At 41.3% G+C, this 21,176-nt stretch overlaps 2 protein-coding genes across 8 annotated transcripts in view; one reads left to right on the top strand and one right to left on the bottom strand.

Moving 5' to 3' along the window:
• The first annotated feature begins 6,980 nt into the window (after nucleotides 1-6,980).
• LOC120567031 (gamma-aminobutyric acid type A receptor subunit pi) lies at nucleotides 6,981-12,903 on the top strand. Its single transcript, XM_039813817.1, has 10 exons — nucleotides 6,981-7,275; nucleotides 8,360-8,445; nucleotides 8,586-8,680; nucleotides 8,772-8,839; nucleotides 8,925-9,142; nucleotides 9,846-9,928; nucleotides 10,168-10,305; nucleotides 11,041-11,193; nucleotides 11,896-12,089; nucleotides 12,184-12,903. Exons 2-10 carry the CDS (start codon nucleotides 8,387-8,389, stop codon nucleotides 12,514-12,516), a joined length of 1,341 nt encoding a protein of 446 aa, XP_039669751.1. The 5' UTR covers nucleotides 6,981-7,275; nucleotides 8,360-8,386; the 3' UTR covers nucleotides 12,517-12,903.
• Nucleotides 12,904-12,956: 53 nt separating this feature from the next.
• afap1l1a (actin filament associated protein 1-like 1a) overlaps nucleotides 12,957-21,176 on the bottom strand; it is a 29,901-nt gene continuing 21,681 nt past the window's right edge. For all 7 annotated transcript variants that reach the window (XM_039813809.1, XM_039813810.1, XM_039813814.1 and 4 more), the window contains exons 13-19: nucleotides 20,568-20,713; nucleotides 20,378-20,450; nucleotides 19,728-19,842; nucleotides 16,410-16,577; nucleotides 15,279-15,454; nucleotides 15,059-15,181; nucleotides 12,957-13,885 (exon numbers count right to left, since the gene is read on the bottom strand). In XM_039813809.1, coding sequence (XP_039669743.1) covers nucleotides 13,859-13,885; nucleotides 15,059-15,181; nucleotides 15,279-15,454; nucleotides 16,410-16,577; nucleotides 19,728-19,842; nucleotides 20,378-20,450; nucleotides 20,568-20,713 — 828 coding nt within the window. In that variant the 3' untranslated portion in view covers nucleotides 12,957-13,858. The remainder of the gene's footprint in view (nucleotides 13,886-15,058; nucleotides 15,182-15,278; nucleotides 15,455-16,409; nucleotides 16,578-19,727; nucleotides 19,843-20,377; nucleotides 20,451-20,567; nucleotides 20,714-21,176) is intronic.

Raw genomic sequence — 21,176 nt, 5'->3', positions numbered from 1 at the left:
GGGATAGATAAGCACGTAAGAAGCTGGGTCCAAACTAGTTTAATGATAAGATTAAGATTAAGTGATACTTCATTGATCCCGCATTGATTACTCCGGCAGTGCCCAGGAGGTGAAGTGGCACCTCTCCAGCTACCAGTTCACACTCTGTACTTGGTCTGCACGGGGACTTGAACCGACGACCCAGATATCCAGACAGATTCTTCTAAGAGAATGAAGGAATGAAGTGATTCCTTCAACCCAGAGGTGAGCTTTCGAGATGGCTAGAGTGGCGGTGGTGAAAAAAGATTACATAAACACTTGAATGTCTACACTAGAAAATGGGTAAGTACTCAGGCTTTGTGAAGGGCTCCTAAGAAGCCAGGTGCTGTGGAGAGGCATACGCTATTTATAATATGTGCTTATTGTTTTATCACATGTACATAATAGTTTGTTTGGTTTACAATTGTCCATTTTCTTATTGTTTTGTTGCATTGTTGTGAATATTATGGTTGTTGTTTAATCATTTTTTTCTAAATGGTGATGACGAGTGTGTGTGTGTGTGTGTGTGTGTGTGTGTGTGTGTGTGTGTGTGTGTGTGTGTGTGTGTGTGTGTGTGTGTGTGTGTGTGTGTGTGTGTGTGTGTGTGTGTGGAGGGGGGGATGTGTTCATGTTGTATGATGTATGTTTGGTGTTTGGTATGTAGATCTCAAAAAGTAAAGGAGATCTATCACAATTAACAATAAAAAATATATAAACCATATGGTTAATATATGAACCAATTAACAAAACAGCAGAGTTAGCTAGTTTACAAGTCAGAAGAAGACAAAAAAAGTCAAAGAATCACAAAAGTAGACTTCACACGTACACAACACAAATACACACACTATGGGGACCCTGAGCGGCATTGTTTCCTTCTTCTCAGCACCGCCGGCCCATCAGGGCTGGCAGGATAAAGGTGACAAGGGAAGAAATTCCCTGCTCACCTCCCCTGTGAAATGAAATGAGATGCCACCCAGACAATAACCACTCCTGACACTCCACTCATCGGAATTTTAAGCAAGACAAAAGGGACAGGACTTGCTCCGGGGAGAGGGGGTATATTCTGGAAGGAGACTACGGGTCAGTGGACTGATGTGACAAACGGTAAGAAGTGGCATGATAAACTAACTACAGCCACGGAATTACATATTTGGGAGGTCAATACTAGAGCTAATGCAATGAATACAGAGATGCAAGTCTGAAGGAAAGAAAATCAATGGAGAGAAAATGAGTCATACTGTAATTAACCTAAAAGGTGCACAGTGTACAATAAGCTGGAATAAACCCCATCAGCACCACAGATCTCTGAGTGTGTTTCCAACCTTGACATGTCCTTTTCCCCGGTCGAGATTATGGAGTCACACTTCAGTGACTCGATAAAAACAGGCCGGAGCACTCTGAGCAGGGGACAAAACACTGAACGTGACTGTCAAAAGGAGGACTGCCTGCTGATAACAGATAGAGGTAGACAACTGAGGAGATAAGAGACAGACAGTGAGCGATGGAGAGAGAAAGGAAGGTTTAAAAAAGAGGTCAATATAAATATGAAGCTACTGCTAGCTGTGCGTTAGCTTATAGCGCTGGGAAGACTGGAAACAGGGCAACAGCTAGCCTGGCTCTGTCCGAAGATAACAAGCTGCCAGCATTTCTAAAGCTCACAAATTAATACGTTCAGTAAATGCCGGTTAAAAATTTACTTTGGCTGGTATAACATTGTAAAGTTACGAGCCAATTTGGCCGCTGATGAATGAAGCGAAGCGTCGATTTGTAATCGGCTGGCTGATCAGTGTTTACAGATGGCTCTGTTTTCTGGCAAGACATTTGGGCGGTTTGGTGTGTGTTTGGCTTGGAAAGGAACGGAACGGACCAAAACCCACCAGAGGAGCTGAAATGACGTAGTAAAATACAGTAAGTTAGGAAAAGAGTAAAGTAAATGTTTATTTGATCTACCAATCATCAACCCAAACAGATATTTTTAAAGAAACAAGGATGCTGAAATGTATTCAGCGGTTTATTAATAATCTAGTTTATTTTCCATGGAAAGAAATTGGCTAGATCTGATTGGCTGGTGATTAAAAAATCTAAAGCCCTGAATATCTCATTTGTTTATTCCGTACAAAGAAACAAGGTGTAAAAACGACACCTCGTCATTTTACAGGGTTATTTTCTTGCACGTATCCCCCCCCCCCCTGTAAATTGACAGTGTTGTTTTTGCACTTCTGATTCATACGGATTAAACAAACTAGATATATAGTGTTAAATAGTGAGTGTTAGAGGTGCTGGCAGATGATTCATATTACCTTTAGGACAGAGACAGGCTAGCTGTTTCCAGTCTTTATGCTAAGCTAACCAGCTGCTAGCAATAGCTTCATATTTGTCATACAGAAATAAGAGTGGTGTTAGTCTTCTTCTCTAACTCACGGCAAGGAAGTGAATAAGCGTATTTCTCAAAATGTCAATAGTCAAACTAATCCATTATCCTTTAACAAGAGTTGTCTCATCGGCTTACATAGCAATGTTGGAAAAAAGAGAAAAGGAAGGAAAAGAGGCTCATTATCAGACCACAACAATGACAACAAAGAGTGGAAACAGGAAGAAAAAATAGAGGCAGAGACAGTCAATGACCTAGACTACTCAGCATGGCTAATAACGATGGAAATGTTTTTTCCTGAAGCACCAGTCTCTATTTAGGAAGCTTTCCCACCTCGGCGTTGCTGTCCTTGGAGTATATTCACACACAATCTCAGCTTCCACCTATTTCTCCACACTACACCCACCTGCGGTTAACGCGTCCCACTGGTGCCTTGTAGCTCAACGCTCACATTTGCGTTTCAAAGCATCTGCAAACATAAAACCCTACTTTGAAATTCTTGTCATGTTCTATCATTATCCCATGGCACTGATATTTATTGATTAAGTAAAAGATTGCAAACTCTAATTGGCACTGAAACACCCTAGATGCAAGTGGTTAGCTATTCTGATAGCTTAGGGGAATAGAAAAGTCCTCTAGCATTGGCTTTGTATATCCTGTCCATAGAGAGGAGCTTTCAGTCTTCTCTGCTGCTGACAGCTCTGATACCAGCGAGCCTGAGTTGACCTGAGGAGTTGCCCTTGAACCTGCACTTGGCCACCATGAATGCAGTATTAGTGTAATACGGTGTAAAATCCATATTATTATTGTATCAACACAAAATTTGCCTATTACAGAGTGTGTGAGTTTATCCCTGAGGTTAAATGGTAGTTTGATAAAGATAGCATTGGAGGTAGATGGGTAATTGAGTGTTATTATGTGGAGACTAAGATTACAGTCTGTTAAAATCATGCAAATTTCCTTAGCGCTACCAGCTATATTTCAGATCAAAGTGTCTAGGTCTTACTGGATGTCTGACTTTACATGGAGTCACAGTGTTAGTTTGCCTTTTCTGAAGATAATTATCTTACATCATTGGTTTAAAGCTTGAATAACCTCCCCGCCATTTCAAGTGGCAACTGGCTAAAGACAGAAAATAAGATCTTAACATCCAGGCAGTAAGCATCTTACTTATCCCAGGATTATTCTATTCTTCACCCCCGCTGGGATGGGTTACAAATCCCAAAGTCTTCATGGGCGAGTGATAAAGCAGCTGCTTTTCTAAGAAATCAAAAAACGATTGTAGTGGGGCTCTGACCGTAAAAAACCCAAAATAATTTTCTTTTTTGCTCATCTTTATAACTTTGGCTTGACTTAAATGACTACGTCACTCTTCAGTGTGTGTCCTGCGCTATTAATAATACAGTACATAATTAATTTCGCACACAAGGCATACGAGACAAAACATCATGTGCCCTTTTCATTAATTTATTTATTTTTGGGTGGGGGCAAAAAGGATTAACATACTCAACAGACACCTTAACCTACAATAATGCTTTGTCAAATCCTCGATAGGTGGTAAGTCTGGACTTTATTTATGCTTAAGTCAGATTTTTGTGTGTGTTTTTCACTGATGCTCCAAATGCAGTGTACAGTAGAGTAGGTTGGTTTGTGCTCCCAGTCCCAAACAGAATATTGTGCCATGCTCTATAAACATTGGCTTCAAAGCATTTTAATTATACTTTTGTGACTAAACTGTTCTTGAGGGACCATACAGCTAATGTCACACTTGTGATCATACACAGGGAAGGGATAACAACACTAAACCAAAACTGTGACTGCAAAGAGATGAAAGGGTGAATGTTGCGGAAATATAGGGGCCAATAACGCGACAGTCTTTATGAGAAGTCTGTGCCTGAGAGGAACTTCTACCCCGACAGTGAAAGAAGAAGGGAGACAGGACTGGAACCAGTTGAATCTTTGGGATCAACAAGTGCAATGAGTATATATATATAAAAAAAAAAAAAGACTGAGAAAGAATAAGAGTGTCTCAAAAGAAGAACTGCCTTAAGCTCTGCCTCAGATAAGGCCTAGGACACAAGACAACAGAGCCAGAGTGGGCAGATCTTCTGGGAAACAAAGAGTTGAGAGGAATGTTAAATTACAATTTCATGTCCACTGAACATGACAACAGAAAACACTTTATCCACTTCCAGTGGATACATGGGGAGACATGACAGCTGGCTCAGAGCCGAGGCGAGCAAACAGGGCCCAGAGTCTACGTCACTTGAATTCATACATGGACATGGCAGCCGTCACAGTCACTCAGGAGAGATTTATCACTGTCCGTCTCATGAGCAGTCCTGTGACATTTCCATTTGCCACATGACAGCAAGCCACCGGGCCAAAGCGTGGGCCATGACGTTTCCTTCTCCTGGTGCCGCTGTGGACATGAACATTACTTGGTGCGTCATAATGCTTATTTATTCTGATAGAGAGACAGGGAGACCCACAGATGGAGAAATGGAAATGAAGTTGAATACAGAGAGGCAAAGATATTCAGAGAAAGTAGGTTATGCAACAGGGGATTGATGGGAAAGAAACCAAAGTGCAACATTAAGTGTTCTTGGCTGGCTGGACAGAAGATGATGGGTGAGGATGTGTCCATGATTTTTTGAGTAAAATGGATGGATGATGGATGGATGATGGATGGAGGGCTATACAGGTGAGATTAGATATTGAAGGAGCAATAGTAGAGATGAGTGACACACAACTAGGAAGGACACTTGCTGTGTGTATTTGTTCGCCAAGGATAACTGATTGCATTTCAAATGAAAAATGAACTAAGTGGTTGAAAGGGACCAGATACTGATTTATGGACCTTAATCAGAAAGGCTATGCCCAGCAGTGTAGCACATACATAAACACACACCTAATGCAAGCCCAGCATTAAATGCAGAAATCTGCATCCTCTACAAACGAGAAATGATGTGTAAAGTCCCTTGAAAGTTGTTAGTTATTACTAGCTTCAAAGTAATTATGTTTGGATTCAGGAAATAATTAAATTTGAGCTAGCTAATGAAAGGGTTAGAGAAATGGACAGGTGGACAGCTATGGATAAACAAGGGCATTTAAGCGGTGAGAGAATTAAAAAGGAAAAGATACTGAATCCCAGGCAGATGTTACCATGCAGGCAGGTAGGCAAAGGCAGCCAGGTGGATGCTGACTAACACTGAGTTGTCTGCCCCTCCGACATCGCTTGTCTGGCTATAATTATACATTAGCCCCCTAACACACGGATCAAACATTGACATCCTCCCCCTCAGGTGCTTCACAAACGTCTCAATTTGTCTCTTTCACTGTCAGGGACTCTGAGTCTGTGTGCACACTGATTCACATGGTGGATGCAAATCAGATTATCTTATGTTCATTCCACAGCGCTCCTCACCATTAACATGAAATGTAAACAGACTGTTTGTCCACGAATACAGCCACCAGAGCATGAAATTAAGAATAGGAGAGCTTTATAACTACAGTTACTGATGCACTTAATTTAGAAAGAGTTTGCTAGCAAGCAGTTATCATCAGTAGTCAGTACTGGGGAACACAATAGACTGCAGCAGGTTGATAGCCTGTGCTGAAATCTCATAAGGCGTTATTAGTCTGTAAACCCTCAAGGCTTTCTTACACATGCTGGAACTCCCAGCAGTGGGCCGTCGGGGTCAGGCTGTTAGAGTAGAATCTTGAAAAAATGATGAGCAAATACCAGATTAATGACAAAAAGTCAAAGGTGCTGGAGCTGAAAGATCGACCGTTTAGCACAAAAAGTGCTTTGGTCTATGGGCTGCGGTCGACTGTTGTGTGTGGATAAGTCATCACCGTCACCACCATCACTACCAATCTGGGTTATTATTTCCAGTAATCATCAGCAGCAATATTAAGAGGTTCAATGCATTTTCAATGACCCAAATGTGGACATCAGCAGCTCTCAGGGTTAGAGGAGTAATCTGCAGGAGGGGAGACACCCCATGCCATTTTCAATAAGGTTTTTTGAGAGCCAAATAGAGAAAAGTAGTCTTACTTGTTGTTTTTTTATCTCATATGGGGGCCACATGGCTATTTTATGGAAGTGGCGAGAGATAGGAGACAGAGCTGAGAGGAAAATAATTCAGATGATGATACTGATGTAAGGTAACAGAGTTGGAGTTGAGGAGGGAGACGGCATGAGGGAAGGAGACAGAACTTTGAAGCCCAGAAGGAGGTGCAGTGTCAGAGTAAATTGGAGGGTGGGGAGGTAGATAGAGATTAAGGGCCAAAAGAATAAGAATGTGTGGGAGGAGGCGAATGAGGAAAAGAAAAGAAGTGATATGGTGGATCAAACTGGATGTTTATGTGTGTGCATACAGTATGTGTGTGTGTGTGTGTGTGTGTGTGTGTGTGTGTGTGTGTGTGTGTGTGTGTGTGTGTGTGTGTGTGTGTGTGTGTGTGTGTGTGTGGAGGTAGGGGGCAGTAAAAAATAGGGGAGAGATGGAGTGGGCATAAACTAAGAATGAGAGAGAGAGAGAGAGAGAGAGAGAGAGAGAGAGAGAGAGGGGAGGGGGTGCACAGAGGATCAGTGGAGAGATGAATCCAGCTGTGTAGAGAGTAGGAAGGAGATGCACAAACAAGAAAACAAGCAACACTAGCCCCCCCACCAGGACCAAATGATAGAAGCAACTGTTGTCTATCTTTAGGTGGAAGAAGCACTGGGATATTATCATTAATAACAAAAGAAGGACAGAAATCTCAGCCACTCACAACATCTGGGACAAAGGGAGACAGAAGAGTGGGGAAGGAAACAAAAGGAAGAGTGGAAAGAGAAGAGGAGTGACCAGAGGTGGAAAGAGGAAACCAGAAGACTGAAACAGGTAGGAGAAAGACAGAGCCGTGATGAGACCAAACCTGAGAATGAGAACATTGTGTGTAAACATATTTCTTTTAACAAGATGGGATGTATAAATAAATATTTCTTTGGCATGTGCATGCACAGACTGAGCAAATGTAAAAAAAAAGAAATAAAAAGATATATTATAAATCTATTAGCTGAAACATGGCTGAAGGAAAAGAGCTGATAAGGAGTGTGAAAGAGGAATGAGAGAAGGAAGAGAGCATGCATAAACCAACACAAATAATCAGCTGAGACTTTAGCCGAAGCTGCAAAGCGGTAAATAAGATAACTCATGAAACATATCGTTGCGTGGATGAATCATCAACTGGCATGTGTAGAAAAACAACCGAATGACATTCTATGGCTCTTTAACTTTCATTATGGCCATTAGAAAGAGGAAATAAATAGTGTTCATATGCGTCATTAATCACATTGGCAGAGCTGTGTAAATAATACATTGGAATTTAATGGAAATGCTTTGTTGAGGTGCTGGGAGCTTTTCAATGTGATGGGAATATATGGAAACACAAACACATGAATGATAGATTTTGATTATTTGGATGAAAGTAATACATAAGGAGGACTAAGAATCTATTAGCATAACTATATGCAAGAGAAGATGAGTGAGTAACTATAATAAAAGGGACAATAAAGGGGAATCCTTGATGAGTTAGAGACAGGATTAATTATCAGGGGGGCTTTGGGAATAAACCACATAAATCAGCAGGTGACAGACCATGTAAATAGGTAGTTAGGTGCAATCACGGCTTCGTTATCTTTCTGTATTCTTAAGCAGTCACTGATATATTTATGGAGCAGGGAGGCAGAGATTGATATATATACGCTGCCCCCACATTTTTACAAGTTTGAGGAGACAGTTTTATAACACCAAAGGGTGAGAATGGTTGCTGGGCTGCAAATTTCCCCTGAGGTTTGGGGTCACATTTGGTTAGGTGCTGCCACCATATGGTGAAACAATGCTATATATAGATATAATGTAAATTGTGCAGGAGACAGATTTGTGGGTTTATGCGTTTTTGTTTGTCACACCTCCCTGAGCACAGCCGCTGACCTCCGCCTGCTGAGCCACGATGTCTGTGCAGCTGCAAACGCTACTGCTCCTGACGCTCTGCCTGAGCGGCACACACGGGTGAGAGACCTGCTGTCGAAAACTAATGTACAGGTTTCAGAACACATGCTGACGTTGATATTTATGTATCTTCTGCTCCAACTTTTATGATCCATTTCCCCCTATATCTTTATTGACGTCAGCGGTTGTATGTATTCTAGCAACAGCTGGGGAGAATGGAACGACTCTCAGCTTCAGCCGACGATTCAGAAGTTGATGAAAGGATACAACCGCTACCTCAGACCTAATTTCAATGGTAGGAATGAGCTCGATAAGTGTTTGTTTCATTTCATTTGAAAACAGACTTGTTTCCAAATCTCCCTGTGTCTCTGTCTTGCTCGTGCTAGAGGGCCCTGTGGAAATCGGGATGAGCCTTGACATCGCCAGCATTGATGCCATCTCTGAAATCAACATGGTAGCCTACACTCGTCCTACTTTGTTTTTGTGCGAGTGGGTGAATGAATGAGTGAATAAAAGTCTTCTTAACAAAACCTTTTTAGGACTACACTGCAACCATCTTCCTTCGTCAGCGCTGGCGAGACTCCAGGCTGGTGTTCCCGGGAAATGAGAGCGTCAGCGTGGATGGACGCCTCGTGTCCCTGCTCTGGATCCCTGACACCTTCATCCCTGACTCCAAGCGCTCCTTCCTGCATGACGTCACAGTGGAAAACCGCCTCATACGTATATTCAGCAACGGAACTGTTCTCTACGCCCTACGGTACAGGTTTATGTTTATCGATTTAACATTTACTGACATTTGATCATTTTGCAGAGTCTGCTGAGCTCGTATGAGGAAATTGATCTGGAAGACGAGCAAATAAAAGGGTTACACTCACTGAAAAATGCAAGAAGATGAAAACAGAAAGGAAAGCAAGGGAAATGTACTCATTTACACTCACCCATTTCATGCTGTTTTCATGACTGTTGTGTTAATCAACCGCAAATTGGCCTTGGGTTCTACTAAATAAAAAAAAACACTTATGCATCATCACTTAGTCATACATTAACGGAATGCCACGGAATTTGTGTGTTTTACCGTGCCCTTCAAACAGTTCAGATTGTGTTAAAGAAGATTAGCAGATTTCCCCTATGGCAACAGTCAAAATATGTCACACTGATACAAAACAGCATTGTTATGACTAGACAGCTTTAATTAGGACAGAAAGGGCAGTAGGGTGCAATGTGTTCCTTATTCTTCTTGAGTAGAGTCACATTTTGGTTTATCACTCTTAATGGAGTCTTATACATAATGAATGCATTGGATACAGAAATGTCTGACACTTCAGATTTGAGTCTTTGTTCTTTTGACTGTTGTCATCGGGAGAGTTCTTTGTGTTCACTAGTTCTTAACTGCCTGGTCGTACATCAAAGGATAAACCGTGTTACAGGTTTCTAATGATCTTGCTATGAATACACAACAGCATCACAGCTACAATTGCCTGCAACATGGACCTGACCAAGTACCCCATGGACAGACAGGTGTGCACCCTGCAGCTGGAGAGCTGTGAGTACCTGGGAACTCCATCAACCCTCCATCAAGTGTGTAGATGGACATACATCACCATACGTCACATACTCATCATATCACCATCACCATCAGCATCAGCATCATCATCATCATCATCAATGTCGTGAGTATCAAACTGAAGAGACGATGCTATCCTCAGCAGGTCAGATTCAACAAACCTTGTGTCTGTCTATCTCTGTGTGTGTATGTGCGTGTGTGTGTGTGTGTGTGGTCAGGGGGCTACAACCTGCAGGATGTGGTGTTCTACTGGACCAGAGGGAATGATTCAGTCAAGGGTCTTGACATCCTGCGGCTGGCTCAGTACAGCGTAGAGAGCTACTATACATCAGTGTCAGAGGCTGTGTATGAGACAGGTAGGACACTTCAACTCCCACAGTCCCCCTTACAATTGGCTTTTGCTCCGCGCACTATTATATTATACACTATTTTGAAAGTTTTTTGGGTTGGCCCAGGCTTTTTCCCTTCTTTTGTTCCGTTTGGCAGTAGTTTGTTTTTGTGAATGAAATCATTTTGCTTTAAACCAATCCTCGGGTATTGTTATGGAACAATCCGATCGAGATTGTTTTGTGGTTGGTATTCTGTTATCTACTGGCCTTACATCTGTGACTTGATTCTGAGAGCAGTGGCGAGCCCGGGGAACATAGTGACACGAAGCAGGGTTCAGCATGTGTTCTAAAGGTTTAATGAGACATGGACACAAGGACATGTACTTTTTCTGACAATCGCTCCATTCACTTAGATCACGTGAGATTATACAGATAAGAAGGAGGCTCCAAAGGAGTTGAGGATTGGTTCAAGGTAGTTTCACAGATAAATCTTCAGGAAGGAAAAACAGTGTTACAATTTATGATACAAATGAAAACAGATGAGAAAGGCTTTATTCAGAGTTTTTCACAGAATGGAATGTAACGTATTCACAACAGGTATGGTGTCCTTTAATATGTTAATGGTCACGACTGAGTTGAATTCTTTTGTTGTGGCAGTAACAGCGTTATATATAAACCTCTTGTAGAGCACAAACGTAATACGTCGTCTTTAAAATCTGTCTCTTTTTAAGAAGCTGTGTCTTTTTGTGTCTCTTCACGCAGGACAATACCCCAAGCTGGTGTTGCATTTCGCACTGCGTAGAAACGTGCTGTTCTTTATTTTGGAGACGTATGTTCCCTCCATCCTGCTGGTGGTTCTCTCCTGGGTCTCTTTCTGGATCAGCCAGTCCTCTGTCCCAGCTAGGGTTTGTATTGGTCAGTACCAGAACTCTTACTGCGTTTCACTATAGGTTAAAGTATTATGATGTTAGTGCATTCATTTGAATTACTATCAAAGAAATTACTCATTATATATTGATTCACTGTATGACCTTATGTATGACTCAATAACATACCATCTCACAGACACAGTCACAATTACGCTTAAAGCAGAGAGAATGTATTTGAATGCCATATATTTAAACTTTATCATGTATTATGCAGCACAAATTTGATCTATTGTAAACATTGAAAACAAATCCAATTGCGGTCTTAACCATTGCTGTAACATAAATACTACCAATTTAAAAAATAAAACATTTAAAAAACATGTGTTTACATGTTTTAACTTACAGAAAATATGAATACCCTCACCTTAGCCACTCAATAACTCCTGTAGGTGTATGTCAACTGATTATCGAATGAAGAAGTCAGCTGTAAATGACATTTGCACCATGTTCAGTAATGCATACCGTTTATAACTGTCCTGCATTCATGAGAATATAAATATTAATACATCATCACTTTAAACACATTTCAACACATTATTCAACCCTTACATGGTGTACTGACACCAGTAACCAATGGGATGAAAGAGTAATAGCAGAAATAATTACGATGACCAATACATAAGAGGTTCAACCACTATCTTACATTATGAAAACAACACCAGCAACCCTGCTGTGATGTATTCTCCAGGAGTAACAACAGTCCTCACAATGACCACACTGATGATGGGCGCCCGCACCTCCCTGCCCAATGCCAACTGCTTCATCAAAGCCATAGATGTTTACCTGGGAATCTGCTTCACCTTCATCTTTGGTGCACTGGTGGAGTACGCCTGTGCTCACTTCTATAACATGCAGAACCAGACCATTGAGGATGTATACAGGGTGAGGAAAATATGAACATTTAAATATGAAGTGGAAACTAACCTTAAAACATCTAAGATAATGAAAACATTGTAATTGTCTGTCTGTCTGTCAGGATCTTCTGAGGGAGTTCAGTGAATCCAATGGAAACGGCTCCATCCCCATCGTCAGCTCCAACCAACCAAACCAGTCTGTTGAGATCGGCTCCACTGCAGAGGAACTCACGGAGCAGTCAGCGAACAGTGCCACTAGGAACAATGTCTTATCTATAGAGAAGGTGTCAGGACAGGGCTGCAGCTTGTCTTCAGTGAAGGAGGTGTCACGTAGGGCAGCATCTGCCTTCACTGTGGAAAATCCGCACAACATCGATCGCCGCGCTCGTACCGTTTTCCCCACGGCGTTTCTCTTTGTCAATATCCTCTACTGGCTTTACTATCTCTTTCTCTGAGTGCTGCTTCCAAGCTGCTGCATGGTTTATTATGTCACCATCCTTGAAGCTGCTCTATCTCCTCATTTGAGAGCCAATACCAGTTACCACTGCCTGGATCTAAACCAATCTAAACCGAAGCTTTTGTATCACAATACAAAGCCTGTATCTGATATTTCTCTGATAATTCCATAGGACAAATGAAGAGGAGTCAATTAGTTATAAACAAAAGGCTGCCTGAACTGCATCACACTACACTGTGTTGCATTGAATTGCCTTAATTAGGTGACTGATGTAGATGTGTTTCTTTTTTGTTGTTTTGGCTTTCATACATTGTATGAGACTGTGTATTTAGTTCATAGCATATACATATATACATATACATGTGGAATTAAAAAATTAAACCAATGGCTGAGAATGCATTGTAGTTCTGTGTTGTAACAATAATTAATGATGACATGTTTGAGAATAAGACACACATTTATTATTCCCTTATCCAGGTAGGAGAACAGTAAAGTGCAAAAGTCAAGCACAGGTTCAGCAGAAAAGTTATTAAAATAGGATATAGTGGAGATTCTCCCACTCAGAAAAATCACAATAGCACCACTTTCTTAGTCACTCAATTATCTCTGGCGGAGTATTTGACTTTTTGAATGTGTGCGAAAGAGGGTCAAGTGATTGAGGATTATTTAGCAGATGGTTTTGTTGTTCAGCACAGCTTCAACCTGAGAGGAGAAGCTAATAAGCACAGTCAAAAAGAAATGATAAGTCACTTAGCCCTCTATGGCACATAACTGAATACCTTTGACAGGTACATCTTATGATGATGATGAGAAATGGAACCTTGAACAGTATAAAAGTATAAAAGATACAAAACCATAGTCTCACGCTGTACAGGCAGATTAAAAATTTAAAAAAAGACATTATATAAAAGGCACATCGTGGCATAAACTACCTCCATCCTCATAGTTTCCAAACACATCTCTTTTCTCACATGGCACCCTAACAACTAAACATTTCACCATAAGCAACACTGGATGAGAACACAATCCTGTTTTGCTTTACCATCACAACGCTGTGCACTAACTGTGCTTTTCATTACACTTTCTTTCATGAACTCTCTTCTCTTTGCTGTTTGCCACATTGGAATCTGTGTCTCCAAAGACAACTGATGATACTTGGAGACAGACAGCGAGCAGTTCTTGGATTCCTCATCATGGGAAAAAGTCCTTTCAGGAGATAGAAGAGTAAATATTCAGAGAGATGTACCTCCATCTAGTGGCTGGTTTCTTTCATTACAGTTTATTTCCTCAGTAAAGATGATCATTCTTTCTCCAGTCCTCTCCATCATGGAGAGCTGTTCTTAGGTTGCTTTCTTTGACTCCCATTCCTGTAAAGATAGAACACATGTAGGTGATTTAGTAAGTGATAAGTAATAAGCAAAATCAACTATAAATAGCACCACATTATACAATTTTAGTTATGCTACTGTACTGTAATAAAGAAATGTAAATAAAAACAAGCAAAGATATAACTAAAATAAAAATCAGTAAAACAGAAAAATGTAGAGCTGGGTGAAACATAAGCCTTAATGAAATGGCTTCACAAAAATATTTTTATAGGTAGAAAAATTAGCTTTCTAAACAGTAAGTCATTGAGTTTTTATAAATTATTTTTAGACAAAATAAAACAAATGCAAAATAATTTAGGTTAGGGCTGAATGTACTGTTACTAAAATCATCAAAGTAAGATTAGTCATAACTTTTTGAATATAATGCTTCCATTGGGAGATTTTGACAGTTCTTAGATACAAAATGCTTCCTGGCTGTCAATGAAATGTTATTAATTAGGTTTATTATTGAAAAAGATCAAAGAAATGATCATTGTGAGCAGTGGAAAAGCAGAGGTTCTGGTATTGATGAATATAGCTTTGTCTTACAATGTTTTACAAAATGGATGCATTAACTGCTATACATCAATGATGAATCAGAGACAGATTTTTTTTATATGCATGTTCACTGATTCTCAAAATCCAAAGCCACTAACTTCTTTAGACAATTATTTTTGACATATTATATTTTGGTGGTCCACAGTAGTGAACCAAACTGGCTCAGTGAATCAAAGTAAATCAATGACCAAGTAATGGTGTCATACAAGGCAGTACACTCTCTGTGATAATAAAAACAATTCCAACCTAAGTAGTTCATATTGTACTCATTCACTAGATTGCCTTGACCCATTTAGGTAGAAATATTGTGAAATGGGTTGTGAAAGCAGTAGTAGCTGAGCAAAGTGATTATATATATATATATATATATATATATATATTAAACAACATGTAGTGACAGAATCCTATTTGATCATAGTCACTGAAAACAGGCTCACACAAGGCACTGCATTGTAAATGTCCAAAGGGACTGTGTGAACACCCATACTCTCTTTTTATGTGGGAACTGTAAACCCATTAGAGGATGACACATGCTGCTGTGAAGCCTGAGAGAGAAATCTGTTCATATGACAGGAAGTGACTGTGAGAGTTACTGAACAGTGAGATGACAGTTACCTTTGCCTTCTGCATGACAGTTCCTGTAGAAGCATAAACAGAAAGAGGTCTCCGACGCATCTCTGAGGCACAGTTTACTGGTAAAGAATCACTGTAGATATTCTGGGTCTTTTTGCTAGAGGCCTACACAACAAGAAAAAGTAAATAAACAGTGCGTATTCAGGCAGGTTGCATGTAAACATGTTTTTGTGCATCTTTCCACATAGTGCAACAAATGTACCTGAACTGGGGGCTTTGCCTCAACGGGTGCACCCAGCGCTCCGCCTGCCAGGCTCTTCTTGAGGTTTTCTTGGACCTGAGTGAGCCGGAGCTCCAGGTCCACCCTCTCCACCTCTTTAGCTCGACAGGCGTCCTCCAGCTGGGACACACGCTTGTTCAAGGAGGACTTCCTCCGCTCTGCTCCACACACACACACACACACACACACACACACACACACACACACACACACACACACACACACACACACACACACACACACACACACACACACACACACACACACACACACACACACACACACACACACACACACACACACAGATCAGAACGGTAGATGTTGTATTTTCCTGTTCTTTTAGATGGTGAAGTCTCTTAAAACATAGAACATGTACTTGAAGTACTTGAGTACTTTTTACTACTTCAGAGGTAATTATTGTTACTGTCCTACATCTATAGATACTAGTTACATTGTTATAGATTAAACTACGCAAAAGTAGTAACAAACTAATCCAATAATGTAGTACATACAAATGTAACAGTGGCAGTTGCCATGTGATACCTAATGAGGAATTTGAGTTGCGATTCCTTTTGCTGGTGCTACGTTACTAGACTTTTACTTGAAATGGACTGTGTTTACAATCTGGTATGCTACTTTCACTCTTTCACCACTGCCGGCAGCATACTATGTCAAACTACAGGGAATTAATTACATTTAGAAGGAATTTTCATAACCATGTTTTTGGTTTAATAATAAAAGCAATTAGATGTTTCATTTATCCCTGTAGGGAAATAGTCTTCTCACACGGCCCTCTAATATCGGAGGTCATAGTGCAGGGTCAGATACAGAGCAGGAACAGAACATGCACTTAATATGCAAGCCCTCTGGTTAATGTGCAGACAAATACGCTAAATATGAAAATAATACTTTTGCTTAGGAAGACTTTGTGCCCCTACAGTATTTGTCTCTCCATCCTTATGATAATCAAGGTACATAGAATAGATGTATTTTCTAGCTATGCTATTCATTTTGAGACTACAGTAACAGGTTTTAGTTTTATTGGAGCTGAGCCCAGTCATGACTGAGGAGAGTGTAGCATCTGCTTGTCTGTTTTGCTTTGTGTCTCCTTACCAGAGGCTGTCTTCAGCTCTTCCTTCAGCTCTCTCTTTTCCTTTCGGAGGGTCACAAGTGCATTTCTTATCCCATCCCTCTCTCTTTCCAGCTCCTCTTTCTCGTTCAGGTAACGCTTGGCATCCTCTTCAGCTCGCGTTTTCCCATACCTTCCATATTGGTTGGCGTCTGCGTGGAGATGCCAGAGGAGAGCAGAGGTGAGGGGTCAATTGCGCAGGGGTTATGGGAAGGAGACAGAACATCTCACAGCGAGCTTTCTGCCTGTCAAGTTCCTCACGTGAGGAGTATGGGGCCACTTCTACAACTCGCATGAAAGCGTAGCACACAAATGTGAAGTTTTTCATAATTCAAACAAAGATACAATGCATGAATAACTGATAAAAAACACACACACACACACACACCCTGCAGAGGGAGAGGTCAGGAGCAAGACAGCGGATCTAATGTGAGTGTCCAATAAATCTCAGGTTCCATCCTGAAGCTCTCAGCCATGGAGAGCGCTGGCTCTTTGATGTGTCAGAACGTCACAGTGAAGGCCTGTGAAACAGCACTGAGACAACCGACCACGCCGATATCACTTTCCTAAACTCAGGACGCTCATCTCCTTTATTCGTATGGCAGAGGCACACTGACACAATGGAGCAAATGTGTAGAAGGAAGAGATTATTACCGAAATTGAGAAGATGATTGAGAGGAGAAGAAAAAGGGGAATATTGAGCCAGATAAAAGCTCAAATTGTATGACTGTCAGTGAATTGGTACACCACCGAAGGGATTGTATAAAGGGTGTAAGCTACAGTTGTGCAATATAACTCCTGTGTGACATATAACTATATTAAGAGGTGCCATCTTTATTATTCTTTTTTTCCATTAAAGGGCAGCAGGCTGCTCCCCTCATTTTTATTTGTTTTATTTTGAGAGAGACAGATAGAAAGCAGAGAGGGGCATAAAGCTGAAAAGACAGGAGGGAAGCTGCTGTAAATATACATCTCCGCTGTTTGGTTGTGAATGATATTGTGAAAAGTTTAGATAAAAATGAACATTGTGCAGCTTTGCTTATGGATCTGTCAAAATGCTTTTATACAGTACGGATCACAATATGTTATTGAAGTGCATTACACATATTGGTGCGATCAACATCAACAAAGGCGTTCCTCAATTTTAGGTGCTCTTCTCTTTACAAACTATATTAATAACCCTGAATGAAGTCGATTCCATCTGTATGCAGATGACACTATTTAAAGGGGTGATAGAATGCAAAACCGATTTTACCTTGTCATAGTTGAAAAACGACAGTCTGGAGGGTAAATAGGGCATACATAGAACCTCTAAATCCCATTGACACCTCTTTTCTCTGCAAAATTTGAAACTGCAGCTGAAAACGGGCGAATCTGAACGAAGCTCATAGCTGACGTCAACTCTGTGGCTCCTCCTCATTTGGCTCTCGTCTCTATCTTTGTCATGCCCAAACATTTACATAGGCTACACCACTGACCTGAGGTCAGCTTAGTATTCTGAATAGGTCACGCAGAGCTCAGAAATTTTATACATTGTTCGTCTGCTATTTAATTACTAAATTCACTTCTGAGACTTTTTTATGCGAGAAATCAAATATGTAGAGGTCAAATATGGGCCGTTTTACGAAAATGTATGGCCAATTGCAAATTTTGTCTGACTGTGTGTCGGAGTTGAGCAGGAGCTCAGCAGGCTAACGTGACATCGGCCGGTGCTGCCTCGCCGCCCGGTGTGTCCTCCTTCACAGACCCTGGCCCGCTGTGAGCTAGATGGATCTCCGTCATGACCGGAAGCCCACGGCGCTCCATACCCGCGCAAAGTCACCGTTTCTGGGTTACTGGACTACCAAATGCCGAGGCCCTAATGGAGCCTGCAGCTCTCTCTCCCCTCTTCCTGCTAAATGGCCGGTGTGTGTGAGTGAGAGCGCGGTCAGTGAGCTGGATGGAGCTCTATCAATGAGAGCTAGCTAGCCTCCTCCGAACGAGACCTCTGAAATTCACAAAACTGCATTAAATTGAAATCGGACACAAGTGTTAGCTTTGTAAGACCTTAGGTGTAACTGTAATATCAGAAGTGAATTTAGTAACGAAACATTGCAGTGTCTGAAATATGAGACCTGCTGTCTCGTCTCCAATGTATGTGTATGTGGTTCGCTCAACCAATCAGCGGGCAGCTCATCTAAATATTCATGAGCACACCATATTTGGAAGAAAAGCTCTCGTTCCAAATAGGGCCAAAACACAAGGATGCATAAGGGCCCATAGAATTGCACCCGGGCCATTTTCAGCCCAACCAATGTTCCATACCCCATTAGGAGACCTTAAGGAACAGCGTGAAATGCCCTATATAATCATTCTATCACCCCTTTAAACTCAAATGCTGACACAATTAAGCATGCACATACACACTGCAGCATAGTGATTCTACACAAAGAACCCTCTACAACTTCAAATTGCAAATTTCCCCGTTGTGGGACAAATAAGGGTTTAATTGAGAAAAAAAAAAAACTTAACTCTTTATTCTAAATCTTGCAGAGCTAATGAAGTATGGCCATTTATAGACATACGATAAGGTTTGAAAAGGTTTCCATCTACATCTTGGTTATTCAGTAAGCTATATTTTAAGTTTGACATTGACTAAATGATGAAGGAGCTAAATTATAGAAATAGTAAGTATTTATGTCAAAACTGTAGAAAACAATTGGTCCAATCTATATTTCTTCCAATTGTTGAAATAGCTCTCCACCGATTTAGCATTGAACTCCCATAACATTGTCAGACTCACCATGGACAGTTTAAAATAATGATCAAATTAGAGCTGTTAGGCTCAAGCATAGATGAGGAGTGGGATATAGAGGTGTGGTAAGCTCTCTTCTTCTAACTCCACACCCCAAGATTTTCTTTTTAAACTTGTAGCCTTCAGCCAAAACCAACACTGACTCAAGTGATGCTTGAGGCAACTTATCAGACCTTGCACCTTCTCAAGTATCAAGATTATTTTTTACCCCACATGTGCACTGTGCAACCTGCTTTTAGAGATCCCTTGAACTCAGACCATCCTAGAGAAATCAGCTTTTAGTTGATCTGTACCTCACAAATGGAATAACCTTCAGAATACTCTTGGCACATTAATGTTTCTCGCAGTTTGTCTCTATCATTGAAAGACCAGTCAATGTTAGTGTTTTACTTGATAACTTGACATCACTTAGTTGTCTCTTAAATAGGGCACTCCTGCAAAGGAGCTATCAGTATAGTTCATGAGAATAGGCTCAGCATCACTGAGAAAACTAACTAAACACACTTACTTGAGCCTGTTCGTTTGAGGGAGACTAAAGGTTTGGTTCTGTCAGAGTCGCAGCTGGAGAAACTTGAGCGCCTCTTCCCTTGATTCCCAGACTGCTGCCTGCGGTTCTCCCATGACTGGGTGGAGTAGGGGGGGGGGGAGGGAGGACATGACAGATGTGGGAGGAAGGATGATGACAGAGGGAAAAATACAGCAAAGTTTGCATATTAGGCTAAACAATAAACTAATCTTCAGATTTATTGGATTGAGACCACTGAGGTGTGGATGTTTGCGACTGTAGGTGTTGAGAGGCACATGTTGTAGAAGTGCAAGTCAGTTGGGTTGAGAAAGGAGTTTACAGGCTGTAAAACTGCCATGACCTCTTGCCTTCCTGTCATCAGTTTGATCGCTTTTTCTTTTTTTTTGGTCTTTTTTTCCTCTCCCATGCCCCCACACTGCTTTTTCTCTGGCCTACAAAAAGCCGTCATTGATAGGCGCGTAACAGAGCACCGTCTGTCTGTCTGTTCGGGTGACTGATATGGAGTGTCATATTCAGACAGTGACAGTCCCCAACAGCTGCACACACACAGACATGCATGCAGCTTCTCACATCAAAGTAAAGCATTACACATAAGGTTGAACTGAACTTGGAAAATGTGTGAATCTGAGCACCTGCATGTCCTCATTAGGGACCTCATCGTATGTTCTAGAGTCTGCGGAGGTGCTGCTGGAGGATGTGGCCCACCTAGGATCGGAGAAAAAGGAGAAATGAAACCTATGTGAGGGCTTACAGTCATTGCATTGGTCAGTGGCCTTGCTTTGACCTCAAATATTCCAACTCCCCCCTCTCTGTCTCACTCACAGGAAGGAATGCCGCGCAGCGTCGCGGATGTTAGCGATGGTTTCCACGTCAACATAGTCGTAATGCAGTGACTCAGGATCCGTCGTGGACCCCGTCTCTGCCAAGAGGACACCGAGCCACCTTCCAAGTTCCTCAGAGCTGCTAGCCTAAAAAGTGACAAGACAAATCAGCTTTGAATTTTGAAGTGACTCAAAACATTTAAGTTACACGCTGTAAAACCTTAACAATGAGCTGAAAGACACTGAAATGAGGCTAACTGCAGAGTGTGTTGATAAGATAAGAAGAAAGTGAGTTTGTCACTATGAGCGACCTCTTTGCAATTACTCAAAGCCATTTGACCTATTGTTATTGATTTTTTTTAAACATGTTTTTTGCATTTTAGGCCTTTATACGGTAGGACAGCTTAGACATGAAAGGGGAGAGAGAGAGGGGGAATGACATGCAGCAAAGGGCCGCAGGTCGGAAATGAACATTTTGCTGTGGTGAGGACTAACTCCTATTTTCCACCAGGCACGCCTGTGCTGCATTTCAGAGGGTCCGATAGGTCTATTTTCACACGAGCCGCGGACCATTTGGACAGCTGGGCAGGAATGTAACAGCTAGATTATC

Source organism: Perca fluviatilis, chromosome 10 (assembly GCF_010015445.1).
Source record: "Perca fluviatilis chromosome 10, GENO_Pfluv_1.0, whole genome shotgun sequence".
NCBI classification, from domain to species: domain Eukaryota; kingdom Metazoa; phylum Chordata; class Actinopteri; order Perciformes; family Percidae; genus Perca; species Perca fluviatilis.
This window is presented reverse-complemented; position numbering and strand designations above follow the sequence as displayed.

Coding starts and splice junctions, on each gene's coding strand:
- LOC120567031 (XM_039813817.1), top strand. CDS start 8,387: ATGTCTGTGCAGCTGCAAACGCTACTGCTCCTGACGCTCTGCCTGAGC. Junction 8,446..8,585: donor TGCCTGAGCGGCACACACGG/GTGAGAGACCTG, acceptor TATGTATTCTAG/CAACAGCTGGGGAGAATGGA. Junction 10,306..11,040: donor AGAGGCTGTGTATGAGACAG/GTAGGACACTTC, acceptor CTCTTCACGCAG/GACAATACCCCAAGCTGGTG.